This window comes from Diabrotica undecimpunctata, unplaced genomic scaffold (genome assembly GCF_040954645.1).
Source record: "Diabrotica undecimpunctata isolate CICGRU unplaced genomic scaffold, icDiaUnde3 ctg00002641.1, whole genome shotgun sequence".
Lineage (NCBI taxonomy): Eukaryota > Metazoa > Arthropoda > Insecta > Coleoptera > Chrysomelidae > Diabrotica > Diabrotica undecimpunctata.
Window position 1 is genome coordinate 1 of NW_027313848.1, and position 15550 is coordinate 15550.

The following is a 15550-nucleotide window of genomic DNA, read 5'->3' on the forward strand; positions in this document are numbered from 1 at the left end:
CGCGCTATCTCAGAGTACAACGGTCTGGAGGACGAAAGTGGCAGCTCCCTGGTTTAAGGCTTGTTTAAATCGAAGGGTAGGTGAGACTTTCTAGCTGTAGTGGAAGCAACGCGCATATGAGAAGGATACTCCGATGTAAAATCCCTGGCTCTCCAGGTTGGGGGTTGAGGCACGGGGCCAACTCCTCAGTACTCATAAAATACGTACAATGTTAAGAAGCCTTACCAAAGCCTCGGAACAAAAGATTGGAAACACAGTAGACAAAAACAGCAAATAAAACGGGTAATGAATTTTTGTACATGGAATGTGCAAGGTATCTCCCGAAAAACACTTGGTGAGACTTAAAATTTAAAAATGTACATTTTTACATGTTACTTTTTCCTTAACAGTTAAATATTTTTTTATCTTCTTATTGGAAGTGAAAGAGGGTTTACATCCATATTTAATAAACGTAACAAATACAATTCCGCTTGTTCATTGGCGGATTAATACCTCTATGGAAGGTTCTCACTTCATCTTTTGCGTGGTCGTCCGATACTTCTTCTGCCGATTGGTGACTTATCTTTTGCTATTTTTGGCGACACGTGTCTCCCCCATTCTGCTTATGTTTAAATTTTGATATGTAAAATATTTATATTCAAAATACATGTAACTATTTAATTAACTCTGTCGATTTTAGGTTTAGTTCTTTCGTTCATAAAGAAATGAAAGAGCAGTTTTTGCAAGAAAAACCAGTCATATCCAGAAAGATGTGCTATGATAGAAAATCTGTGCTATCCGCGTTGGAAACAATTAGAGGGTACGAATGGACGACGTTTTATTAAAACACATTTACCACTGAGTTTATTACCACCAAATTTACTTGATAGTGGTTGCAAGGTAAGAAGAATATTATCTAATCAAATTAGATCAGAGTGTGGCAGGAGCGGCAAGGATCATACCTTAAAGACAACAAATATAAACGGTTCCTCCCACTAAGATAGGCAAAATGCCCTCATTCCCAGAATTCAATTGTTTTCATTCTTTTACATTTTATGTGATTAAAAATTAGACTAGTGCAATTTTAGCACGCCACGGAACCACCTTCAAAAACCCGAAAAAACGCTTTGTTGGGGATTTTTCGTATTTTATAGAGTTCAAAATAGATCAAATGAAGGTTTTTTTATAGGTTATATATAATTTGAAGTAACTGAGTCCTTTAGGACATTCAAAAATTGAGAGAAACACCTTTAAAATCCTAAAAACCATGTCATGCCTCAAAGAAGTAAATACAACCATCGTTTATGCAAAAAAACAGGTTTTCAAGGGTTATTCGGAGGGTTTTTTACTAGATTTGCCCAACTTTCTACATTATTAAACAGCATATTTTAAAATTTTTAACATGAGGCGATGTATTTCCTATATTCAGAGAAGCTAGAGATTTCTTTAATCATGCGAAAAACTCGGTTTTCAAGTGATTCTGGGTATTTTTCTAATTTTTTTGGCCGTTATGCGCCACTAAATGACACGTTTCAAAGTATGTTCTTGAGAAACATGAGATGATGTATTTTTCAGTCGTAGAGAAATAATGCAACCTCATTTTATGCGTAAAACCCGTTTTCAAATGTCAAAGAGTCTTTTTTGTGCTGATTTTTTTAATCACAAAACGTAAAAACATGAAAAATTTATTCAGATTGTAACGATCTCAAAAAATATGGTTAACTCCGCACAAAACTCACAATATCCTTAAAAATTCTGAAATAAAAACACAGTTTTTTGGAGGTTTAAAGGTTTTTTGTACAATTTTTGAATGTTTTAACGGACTCAGTTACTTCATATTATGTATAACTTATAAGAAAAAACTTAATTTGACCTATTTTTATGTCTATGAAAAAATCCTCACTTTCACAAATGATTTTAAATCGACTCCTTTGTTTATCCTCAACATACTTTGCAATTTCAAATGGATAGTCCACATAGTCGACGGCTTGTACTGTTCCGACATTTTCTAAAGGTAAACAAGCACAACTCGTTCATCTGTATCTGTTACCTTTTGCTCTTACATCCATTTAATAAACTTGTCGTATTCTTTTTTATAATAGTTCAGTTAAATTGTATTTTTGATAGGAGAGTTTTGGAGAGTAGTTCTGATTTTTTCATTCCATATGTTTTTTGGGGTGCTTAATCCGAGTCTGGGGGTTTGCAGACAAAATTTCGTGACGCAACATTAAAAAAAAAAACAGAATAAACCGTTTTTTTTTTTCGGGTTTTTTGCTTAAAACTCGAAAACTATCAACTTTTGGTAAATGGTCTGTTTACAGAAATTAAAGTACTTGAAATTTTCTACAAATACCAGTATTTAGTTTTTTTTTTCAGACGAATCGTTCTGTTTCTAGTGCTAGTTGAAAATTGTAAATTTTTAGCAGTTTATGCAAAACCCACTTTTTACATTTCAATATTTAATTTTTATGGATGCTGTCATTTGATAAATGTCACCTGGTTTTCCACACAAGTAATTAAAAAGAAAAAGGCAAAAATTATGCAAATTCAGTAGGTAGGTAGAACTCGTAACAAAATAAAACTTAAAATCTCGTTACTTATGATAGTTATGATCATATATTATTATGATTATAAATTATAATATGCAAAATTTATATGAGCCATTGTCTTTTGGAAGGCCCTGGCTGAGGTTCTTCGATAACGATGAGTCCTGGTTCTGCTTGTTCTGGAAAATAAAAGTTTAAAGTTGTCATTTATCAAGAAGAGATGAAGATTGCAAAATAGATTGTGAGATTAAACATACCTTCCGCATCGTACTGAGGTTCTTCGATGGCATCGGGTCCTGGGCTGAGGGTCTGATTGCTCCATCGTCAGCGTCGGGAGTCGTTCTCCTGGAAAATAAAAAGAGGAGAGACACATGTCATATATCAAGGAGAGATGAATGACTACAAAATAACTTGTCAGATCCAACATACCTCTATCTCTTTCTTCAGTTTCTTCTACGTCTATGTCAGAGCTGTCTTCTGGGGGCTCAACATTGTTACACAGTCCTTCTCATGATGCGCATATTGGGGAACAATGGAGTCCCGCCTTCTTGCATCCACAATTGCGTTGACAGCCCTTTTTACATTTACATGAAATGTACCGGAGTATTGAGTTTGGTGCAGGGTCCAAAGTAGTTGGTACTGGCACAAGACCACTACTAGTTTTTTGCCATCCCACTCACTTGTGTCTTTTTGTTGCTCGTTAGGTGTGGCTTGACCGGATAACCACTGCTGCACCTGATATTAAACTCTCAGTGAATGTTCTCGTGCAGCAGCTTCAGTTGGGGGCAATGAGGAAATGTTGGTCTTATTTTTGAATGATGAAGATACGTATTGTTTATATCTTAAATCGTTTTGTTTTGTCTCTTTTTTCCATATAGAGCCGTGAGAAACATGTTTCTGAAGTGATAATCTCATCTTGACTTGAATTAGGGTCTTTGAAAGCTTCAATTACCGATTGCAAATCTTTGTTCTTCTGCAGGACTTTAAGAAATTTCAGTTTCCCTTGATTAAACAATGCAGAAGTAGTATCACAACCACTCACACTTTATTTTAATTAACTTAAATACTAGGGGAAATTAACTGAAAACGTTTCAATACAAATCTAAAAAGTGGGTTTTGCAGTCACACCGGTACAAATTGCCAATTTTCAACTTGCACTTGAGACCGAACGGTTCGTTTGTACAATAACCAAAATAGTGACATTTGTACAGAACTTTAAGTACTTTAATTTCTGTAAACAGACCATTTACTAAAAATTAACAGTTTTCGAGTTTTAAGCAAAAAACCGGAAAAAAGCAAAAAAAACCCGATTTCTTCTGGTTTTTTAAATGTTGCATCACGAAATTTTGTCCGCAAACCTCAGATTCAGATTTAGCACCCCAAAACAAATATGGAATGAAAAAATCAGAACTTCCCCAAAACTTTCCTACTAGTATCACTCTACAGTACAAATTTACTGAATTATAAGCCACTTCCGATTTTTGCGGTATTAACCGCGATTCTACTTTACTATTTAAGTAATCAATGTTACAACTCATTTTTAAGCAATATACATTTAGTAATAACAATAAATTTATGTGACAGATTGCAAATTAATTTTTGTTTTTCTCATTTCCATAACAACGAAAGATATACTGATGTACATCACAAATTCAACTATTTTAGATTATTAGTTTCTTTCAATTCAAGTTCAAATTTCAATTTTTTTGTAGTAACAATACATGATTTCAAAGTGTACCAATAAAAAAATAGGGTGAAGTATTCGTGGATAACTGGTGTTTAAAACACTTGCTCTATTTCGAAAAATCTCGAGTGTTTTAAAGACCTTAGGCCAGGCGCATATTAAAGCGCGCGAGGCCCAGCACACGCCGTCGAAGTGCGTGGACAGTTTTGTGAAGCACGGTTGGGTTAGAAGCGAGGTACCGCAAATTGAACTACGTTTTACGACCAGCTCATGCACACGCCGGCTACACGTGAAAAGGTTTGTCATCAGCGTACAGTTTTCGTGGGTCGTGGCGTGCGTGTTCCACTCCCACTACTCCCTGTTGTTTACTTTTACTTGTTTTTATTTCCGAGATGCACATAAACTCTCCATGGCTTTCTCTTTTTTTTTAATACTGATTTTTCTTCCTTTTTCTCTTCTCTCCTCTTTTTCATTTTCATTTCATCATCATCATTGGTGCTATAAAAGAACCTCGACCTTCCCAAGTCTATTATGCCAGTCAGTTCTATCCATTGCCAACTGTTGCCAGTTTGCTGCACCTATTTGTCTACCATCCTCATCTACACCATCCCTCCATCTGAGTTTTGGCCTATCCCTACTTCTACTTCCCACAGGTTGTGACATAAGGATTCTTCTAGGAGGGTTATTCTGCTGTGATCTTGCCAGATGTCCTGCCCATCTTAGTCTCTCTATTTTTATAAAGGATACTACGTCTTTACCACCAAATATATGTTTATATCTATGATATATCTCGTAGTACCTCCTTCTCCAAACACCATTTTCACAGATGCCACCGAATAAATTCACGGGTCGCCCGTGGCCTCGGCGTGTGTTAGACCTCGGCTGGGTTGAATATGAGCCAGGCCTTAATATCCACTTATACTTTAATATATTATTTTTGGTGAAGGGTGTGGGAGGACGGGGGTTGCAGGCTAAAATTGCACTGAGGCTTATTTTTTAATCACATAAAACGTAATAAAATAAAAAAAATTCAATTCTCAGAGTGAGGGCATTTTGCCTATCTTAACGGAAAATACCCTTTATAATAGTAATGCTAAAAACAAATTGTTTATTTATATATTTTAGGTTATATATGTAGCTCGAAATCCTAAGGACGTTGCAGTTTCGTATTATCATTTATGTAGAGCTCATAAAACGCAAGGATTCACTGGCGATTTTGCCCAATTCTGGAACTTCTTTCAAAGTGGTTTAGGTAATAAAATAAGCTTGTTTAATAAAAAATACAGGTCTTGACAAATTAAGTGTTTTTATACCTTTAAGGCTAAAACAACATTTTGGAGATGTACTAGCTACCTTGAGTGTATATGTTACGGTAAGAGTAGATAATTGGTAATTGTATATAATTACCAGTAAGTAATTGTATACAATTACTAGAGTCAATGGTAAATGTACAAAAATATTTCTAATTATCTACTTTTACCGGTATTTGTATACAATTACCAAGGACTAGCTGTAAAAGTATAAAATGATGAAATAAAAACAATAAATTTTAACAACTATTCAAGAATTGTGATTTTAATTAAACTAAATTAAAAACAAGAGGCATTTTAATCCACAAGGAAAGTAAATTTCTGTAGCTGGCTGTATTCGCTCCGTACGTGACTGACGCGACACCTACCGCCTTCATCTGACTGTTTTGGACCTACCAATTTTCAGGTTAAACATATGACATATGTTTGACATTGTTAAATACAGGCGAAATTGACAATTATTAATAATTAACTTTTTAATTATATTTTTTCATTTTATGTACAAAATAAATGTAGTATTAAAAACTGGGTTTCTCAAAATTCATCATAATATATCTTTTTAACCCCAAACGGAAAAGAAAGGGAAAAATCTAGTACTGGCAAATCAAGTTTTTCACGTGAAAGAGCATATAATTAAAAACAGTAATATTAAAAGGTATGATATAAAAGCTAAAGTTATCAGGCACTCTGCAGTTAGCTTGAAGCCTTATAAAATATCATTTAAGGTAAATTATTTAAATATTTCCTATTTCAATTGCATAAAAATGAGATTATGTGATATTTACTTTTTCATATTAATAGCACGGATCCATCTTTTTCTTTTCTCTAATTTATATGCAACGCGCTATCTCAGAGTCGCTATCTCAGAGTTATTTTTGCTATTATTAGCACAATTAAATACGCAACATGTAGTTGCACACATTTTTGATAAAATTTATGCGTAAAAAGATTCCATGATTCCAATTTTGTCATATTTCGCCGCTACGCACGCTGGCATCGTTTCAAGGTACCCCTACCATGGTCACGTACGGAGCGAATACCATGTATCACAAAAAATTTATTTAAAATCCTTTATAAAAGGTATAATATTAAAAACCCTAACGTTTTCGGAATTAATATTCCATCATCAGTGCTATCTAGATGTACATGTTTGAAGCCACTATATACATGGGTAAAAACCCTTTAAATGTTGTTAAATTAACTTTGAGTTACATTATTTAACTTTGTAAACTATGATGTTAAAGTTACAACAGGAATAGGTAACATGGCATGAATAATTTTTTTTGTCCATATTTGTCCATAAATATTTTATGATATTCTTATTTCAAAACACTTCATATTTACACAATTGTCCTCACATGATTGTAATGTTTAATTTCAGTTAAACAATAATACTTAAAATAATTAATTATTTTTAGTTTCTTGGGCACCATACTGGGAGCACATCAAAGAAGGATGGAGTAGAAGGCACGAAAGCAATTTAATTTTTCTTTTCTATGAAGATATGAACAAGGTAAATTTATTAATATTGGTAATATCAAATCGTGGGTATATATCAGATAATAGATTCATCCATTTAAATGGTAATTAATAATAGACTAAAATACTTTATTTTAGTTTGCTCTCTCTTTGACGGTATATAAGAAAGGTAATAGGGATTATTTTTATGCTTTTACTACCTTTTATTAGTCCTGGTTGACATTGTTTAATACTTAGTCGACCAGATTCCTTGATAGTATAACATTCTAGACAGCCATAGTAGATTGATTTTTATACTGGTATAAAGGTATACTCGTATACAGAGCTCTTTTGCTCTGCTATCATCCCATTTTCCTTGATTTTTTTTACACTTTTAATCTACCAATATGTCGGTCAGATAGCCAAGCGGGCTAGGCGGCCGATTCTCATTCGCTTCACTGTCGAATGGTTCAGTGGATGTGGGTTCGAGCATCAACTCGGTGTACAGAAAAATAAAAAGGCTGACGCAGCAGTTTAAAATTCTAGATGAATCTGCGGCTTGGACTAGAATATGCTGGTGTCTGATCGGCCTATGGTGGAGCAGTACGGCAAGAGATAAGGGCTTGCGGCTCGGTGATACTCCTCCATAGATCCCTACCGGAAGGGAGTGGTGCCTAAATACCATATCTACCAATATTCAATGAATCATGTTCCATAATTTCTTAGTTTTTGTCTTTCACTTTCTTTTCCATTGTTTCTCTATGTCCGTGTTATTGCTTTTAAACTTACAATTTCCCTAATATTGGTTAGTGTTCTCTAATGTACAATTTATTAGTTTAGACTTTGTAAATAGTACCATTGTTATCGGATTTTCGGATTTGATACCATTCCCTTTTTACCTTCAATTAAGGTATTCTGTTATAATGGTTATTCTCGCACATTGCTCCTCTAAATAGTCTAAATTCCTAGACTAAGTTGTGTTGTCTATCTCAATATGTTCTACTATCTGTTGATCTATTAAACATCTTCCATTCATTCATTATACCCATTTTACAATTCTGGGACTCTGCACCAGCTTGTATACGTGTGTTGCATTAGTACCACAAGTTTTGGAGTCATTTGAGAGTCTCCAAATATTTTTGCCAATATATGGTTGACTGTTTTAGGTTTTTTGCTATAGCAGAGTCTGCAATGTAAGTTTTCACGAAACAGCCCAATTGTATGCAGTTGCATGCAACGCTGGACTGGAGTATGTGCAGAAAGAAGCACTGTTATGACTTTGCGCTTATTCCTGCTTGTTTTTTGCGGTACTTTAACCATATTAGCGCATGTGCTTTCAATATACTTTTCAACATGTGCTTGACTCGGTGTATTTTCACAGTGAGAGTTCTTACTGTCTGAGGCCGGTTCTAGACCAAAGTAGCTAATGCTCTTCTGGATAGTTCATCAGCTGTTTATTCCTCGTAACCTGAAGCCCATGCCAGTGTGATACTGTTATGTCCGGCCAGCTTGTCGAGTCTTTCTCGGCATTCTCACACTAGCCGAGAGTCCACCTTAGGGTTCTAAGAGCTCCCATAACCGATTAACTCTGCATATCTGAAATATCTATACCCACGTGCATTTTGCATTAAACGGTGCTGAGAAAATTCTTTTAAAGTATTTCATTTATTTTATTCACATATTGGTTTGTAATTACTCGTTTCCTTTCGTCATCGGTGGTCTTCATGAAAAAAACCTTATTACTTTAATCTTTTTCTCTCTGTCCTATCTATATAAATCCTTAAATATTAAAAGTTATCTATTATTTTTTATTTTTCATTAATTTGTTCAAAATTTCTTCTTTTTGTTGGATGAATGTATCATTGACATTCATTGAACTTAAAAAAATATGTCATAAATCCATTGAGAGGTTCTGTCGTGGGCGCTTCTTAAGAAAGAGGTCCCCGATGAATACGTGAAGATTTTTGAAAAATATGTATATTGGAATAACAACTAGTGTTGTTATGGATAGAGTGAAGTATGATTGTATCATGGCTAGTGCCTAGTCCTCATTATTCTCATTCATATTGGATCTGATAAAAAGGAAACTACCCTTGTCACTAATGTATACTGTTGATGATGTGTTAGTGAAAAATACTAAAGGGTATTGAGAATAAAAACTTTAACAATAGGGACAAGCACTTAAAGAAAAAGGTTTATTACTTAATAAAACAAAAACAGGGTATCTGGAATATTCATTTAGAAATAAAATTATTACTACAAATAAGATGATAATTAAATCACCTTTATACCAGTATCATTCAATCAAGAATCCAATCCAAGAAACTCTGAATGATCTTCATCCAGGGGTCAAAAAAGATTAAAGAGATTGTAGTGTCGTAAGCTAAGACAGTGTGAACCCGACCTTAGGGTGTTAGCTGACGGCTGTCTGGCAACCGTCAGCTGTCAACCTAAAAAAAGGACACTTGTAAAATTGCTGTAAAAATATAAACATTTGTGTTCACCCTTTTAGCGGGTATTTTAGTAAAATAAAACTATTTACCGTAATTTTCGTATTATTACAAGGATACTACAATTATTTGGCGACGAGAAAAGTTGTGGAAGTTTGGGTGAAGCACAAAATATTGTATTTTTTTACGGAAAGTTGAATTTGGAATTTGCAAGTCATGTCCTTGAACCAGGGTAATTCAGAAAACGTGGTTTTGCCAATCCAACCGACTGTTACAGTGGTTAATACTGGGAACATTTCGGCATTAGCAGTTTTCAAGCAAGGTGATGATTTTGAAGTATTTGAAGAACGGCTAGACCAATTGTTTATGGCAAATATAATAGAGGGTACACGAAATGGTAAAGATTTTGATACTTTAATACAGTTATTAAGACTACATTTTAAACCAAGAGTGTCTGTCTATCGCAGAAGGATTGTTTTCGATTCATTAAGACAGGGCCAAGAGTCTATTAATAATTGGTATTTAAGGGTTAAAAATGCAGCTACACAATGTGATTTTATGGACAAACTGATGTATAGAGTCCAAGATAAATTTATAACAGGCATGAGGCCAGGTCATATATTGGACCGTTTGTGTGAGGAGAGTCCGTCCAAAAGTTTTCAAGAACTGTTAGAGATAGCTTTGAACAAAGAAGCAGCCTTGAGAGAACAGTCCAGAAATAATGCTGAAGTGAATAAGCTACAAGAAGTTAGACAAAAAGCAAGTAGTACTTCTAGTAGTAATATTTCCAGAAATGGTGAGAAAATAGTGGAGAGACATAGTGATAAAGAGAGACATAGTGATCCAGAAGACTTAAGGTGTAATTTCTGTAACAAAACCAAGCATAATTTTAGTAAATGTAAGTACCGAACATTTATTTGTAAAAAATGTGGCAAAAAGGGTCATATTATGGCAGCATGCAAATTAGAGCAGAATCATTTGGTGGAAGAGGAAGAAAATGAGAATATACTTTCATTGTACGACTAAACAGACATTCAACAAGTTAATTTTATAAAGCCACTGTATATTCCAGTTGTAGTAGATGATAAGGTGTCCACACAGATGCAATTGGATACTGGAGCAGGTATTTCTTGCATGCCTCATAAGTTTTATTTAGATAATTTAAGCTACATTCCTTTGAATAAAACAGGTATTAAATTAAAAACCTACTCTGGAGAAATTGTGAATCCAGAAGGGAAAATTACTGTAAAAATTTCTATACAGAATGTTTCAAAAATTTGTAATTTTACAATAGTCAAGAAAGCTACTAAAATGTTGTTAGGTCGCGATATAATTAGTAAATTTAACATGTCTTTAAAAAATTCCAAAATAACAATTAATGACATAGCTATTCAAAATAAAAACAATGAATTGGATAAAATATTGTCAAAATATTCAAAGCTGTTTCAAAGGGAGTTGGGTAGGTACAATGGGGAAAAAGTTACTTTAGAAATAGATGAAAATGTAAAACCAGTTTCCACAAACCTCATCCCTTACCATTTGCTTTTCGGGAAAAGGTGGAGGTGGAACTAAAGCGGTTAGAGTCAGAGGGTGCTATTGAACGGGCAGATAATTCTCTGTGGGGAACACCATTAGTACCAGTTATGAAACCTAATGGCAAAGATATTCGTGTTTGCGCTAACTATAAAATCACAGTAAATAAATATTTAAAAGATTTCAACCATCCATTGCCCCGTATTGAGGACATTTTCGCCGCGTTACAAGGAGGACAAAAATATTCAAAACTCGATTTTCTCAATGTTTATAACCAGTTAGTACTAGATGATACAACTAGTGAGTTATTATCTTGGAGCACACCTCTAGGTATATATAGAATAAAGCGGTTACCTTATGGCACGAAGCCAGCCTGTTCTATTTTTCAAAATGTAATTGAAAAGGTTTTGCAGGGGTGTCGGGGTACAGTAAATTTTCTGGACGATGTAGTAGTAACAGGGAAAGACGATAGAGAGCATTTAGAAAACTTGGAGGAGGTGTTAAAGCGACTAGAAAGAGCAGGGTTTAGATTAAACGAAAAAAAATGCGAATTTTTTAAAGAAAACATTTATTATTTGGGACACAAAATATCTCAAAATGGGTTGGAAAAAGACGAAGAAAAGGTAAGGGCAATCATAAGTGCTCCTAGACCCAAAAATATTACAGAGGTTAGGGCTTTCGCGGGAATGATAAATTATTATTCTCGTTTTTGTGAAAATTTACAAGGAAAATTAAAACCCTTATATGAGTTAGTAGGGAAAATGAAAAAATTTAAATGGACAAAACAATGTGAAAATGCTTTTCAATATGCAAAGACTGAGTTAGCTTCACAAAAGATTTTAGTACATTATGACCCAGATAAACCAATTCGTTTAGCGTGTGATGCGAGTGATTATGGAATCGGAGGAGTTCTGTCTCATGTTTTACCAGAGGCTCTGGCTGTCTACTGGTCGGTATCTAAAGTGTACCAATATTTGGCGGGACGGAAGTTCGAAATATTAAGTGATCACAAACCATTGAAATCGATCTTTGGTGAATATAAAAGCCTACCGAACATGGCGGCGGGTCGAATTCAAAGATGGTCTTTATTTCTAGCTGGTTTTGATTACACTTTTAGGTTTATCAGAGGAGTGGATAACTCAAGAGCAGATGCGTTGTCACGATTGCCTTTACAGGATGATTATGAAAATGATGAGCCTGAATATGATTATTTAAACATGGTTGAGAGTTTAATACCTATAGATTCAATAAAACTGAGATCAGAATCAAGAAAAGATCCAATTTTGGGCAAAGTGTTCAATTTTATTAGATATGGATTTCCGAAGCATACAGAAAATGAACTATTGAAACCATTTATAGCTAGGAGGCAGGAGCTTTTTATTGAGCAAGGAATTATAATGTGGGGGTATCGCGCGGTAATTCCTGTTGCACTGAGAGGGCAGTTACTTAAAGAATTACACAGTAATCATGAAGGTATGACGAAGATGAAGTCCAGCGCCCGTTCCTATTTCTGGTGGCCATCGCTAGATAGCGAGATTGAGCAGCAGGTCAATAACTCTAAAGTTTGTTGCCAATTGCGGCCAGATCCGCCTAAGGCTAAGCTGATGAAGTCACTGGAGTCTCACTACATTTATGAAAAAATACATGCTGATTTTCTAGGGCCCATTAGGACAAAGACAATTTTAATTATTGTGGACACATACACTAAATGGCCAGAGGTATTCGTGATGAACACACCTGATTCAGAAAATACTATTAGTAGATTTAGGGAATGTTTTTCACGTTTTGGTATACCGCGTATAGTAGAAACGGATAATGGGACCCAATTTACATCCGAAAACTTTATTGATTTTTTGAGTAATAACGGAGTTAAGTTTGTAACATCTCCACCCTCTCATCCCTCAACTAACGGGTTTGCAGAAAACTGTGTTAAATCGGTTAAATTAGGATTAAAAAAAGCGCTTTCAGATGAAAAAAATAAAAATGTGCAACTGGAAACTTTGATTTACAGATATTTATTTTCATATATAAATTCGATACATGCTACTACTGGTATGTCACCTAGCAGTATGATGTTTAAAACTAAGGTACGTACACGTTTAGATTTATTGTCTCTAAAAGGGGTTTCATCAAAAGAAAAAGCTGAAAATCAAATTTTAAATTATAAAGGAAAAAGAGAAGATAGTTTTGTAGAGGGGGATAGAGTTTGGTGCAGGGACTATCGAAATCCAAATAGAAAAATATGGGTAGAGAGTGTAATAGATGAAGTTTTAAATGATAGGATTTATTTGTGTAAACTGATTCATGAGAATTTGATTTGGAAGAGGCATTTGAATCAAATTCGGCGGAATCAATCGGATGTAGTGGAGGATCAGGTTGAAAAAGTTTATAGGGAAGGTCTTGAAAATAAGTGGTCAAGTGGCGAACAGGGGCCTAGTGCTATACATTTGAATGTCCAACCAAAATTGTTATTAAACGAGTCAATAAACGAGCCCTATTCTCAAACGAATGAGACTCTGGGACAGGAAGAAATTAAAATCAATGAAAGTTTAGCTGATCAGCCTTATCCTCAGACTGCATCTGAAGTTACAACTGAAAAGGGTCAGGTTAATATAAGTGAACGACCAAAGCGTAATATTAAACCACCCCAGCGCTTGAATTTGTGAGGGGAGGTATTGTAGTGTCGTAAGCTTAGACAGTGTGAACCCGACCTTAGGGTGTTAGCTGACGGCTGTCTGGCAACCGTCAGCTGTCAACCTAAAAAAAGGACACTTGTAAAATTGCTGTAAAAATATAAACATTTGTGTTCACCCTTTTAGCGGGTATTTTAGTAAAATAAAACTATTTACCGTAATTGTCGTATTATTACAAGGATACTACAGAGATACTGTTCAATGAATATACTAAATCAAAAATAAGACACTGAGAGAATTAGCATCACTGGATTACTTCTCCTCTTATGCATTTTACAAGAAACATATATATATTTATACTTATATTTATAATAATATTATACATATCTATTTTGCACTTTCTTTAAGTTCTTTTTATAAACAAACAATTTTTAATTTTCCCAGTTATATATTTTTGTTACAATCAGTTTATTTTTGTTTAGAATCTTGATCCAGCTCTTCAAAAGTTATCAAAGTTTTTGGGGAAAAGCTACTCAACAGAAGAGATGTCCTATTTAAGCAACCATCTTAGTATAGACAACTTCAAGAACAATAAATCGGTAAATAACGACGATTTTAAAGATTTGGGCATTTTGAATCGAACTGAAGGAAATTTTGTTCGATCGGGGAAAAGTGGAGGATGGAGATCTTATTTTGATGATGAAATCAATGCTCAAGCAGATAAATGGATTGAAGAGAATATGAGTCTATTGAACATTCAATTTCCTAAATAATTAAATTAACTTATTTATTTTATATTGACTTTAATATTACTACTGTAATTTATGTAATAACCACGTTTGTCATTTTACAGTGTATTAAATTAATTTTTATTTATGTGACATTATATTATAGCTCTCCTTGACTACCTCAAACTCTTGTACCAGATATTTAATACATACCTAAAGCTGGTTCTTAAAAGAACTGATACGATTCTTAGTAAGATTTGATCGTTTTGAGCAGTGTATTTGATTGGTCTGACATTATATTATACAGTCCATCTAATTTACTTACCGTTGCACGTCATTATCATTGACAGAGATCGATGTTGACGTAATTGCCAAAGTATAAAAAAATCCTGAATCCATTTTAAATCAAATAGGTCACATAATTATTGCAAAAGTGGATTATACAACAAAACAAATTAATATTTAATGTAAATAAATAGAAACAAAACAAAAGTTTAAAAACAATATTGTTAAAAACAATTTGAGCCGGTTGTATGCGTCGTATAAAGATGTAAAATGGAATACATAGATATTTATTTTGTTTTATGTAAAATGTAAAATAAAAAGTGTCAGCACTGCAACTGTCAAATAAGTGTTACCAATTTATGCCAAAATATCACCTTCGTTCGATTACGGTTACAGTATGTTCCGAACAAATTTTCTTCATAAAAACGCTTTATAATGCATTTATACAAATTAAATGAAACATATTATTTTGTATTTCTTTAAGTTAACATTAATAGAAATCTTTAAATATTATTTCTACGCATATATAATAGAATATGTCTATTAGTGGCTGGAATGCCAGTGTACTCGGCAAAGCGATTCTAAAAAAGAACACACCTACCGCCTAAATATTTCGTGTTGGTATCTTGTGACCTCACGGGCTATGACGCGGATGACGTGCAACGGTAAATAAATTAGATGAAGTATATTTATTATGACAAAAAAATAATAAAATAAACACACAATTAACAAACAATTGATTAAATATGTTAATTTATAAATTGTAATATTTATTAAGGTCTTCTTCTTCAGGTTCCTTCTCCTATCGGAGGTTGGAAATCATCATCGCTATCTTAATTTTATTGGCCGCGCTTCTGAATAATTCTAATGAGCTGCAACCGAACCACTCTCTCAAATTTCTTAACCAGGATATTTTGCGTCGTCCTGAGTTTTTCTTCCCTTGT

At 34.0% G+C, this 15550-nt stretch overlaps 1 protein-coding gene across 1 annotated transcript; it reads left to right on the top strand.

Annotated features, from left to right (window-relative positions):
• Positions 1-679: 679 nt before the first annotated feature.
• On the top strand, positions 680-14435 carry LOC140432043 (sulfotransferase 1B1-like; the record flags this gene model as incomplete). The annotated part of the gene is given in 5 exon segments (XM_072519895.1): positions 680-728; positions 730-879; positions 5335-5461; positions 6938-7032; positions 14076-14435. Coding segments are annotated over 5 exon segments (712 nt in total), but the record flags the coding sequence as incomplete, so codon positions are not given.
• Between the last annotated feature and the right edge of the window lie 1115 nt (positions 14436-15550).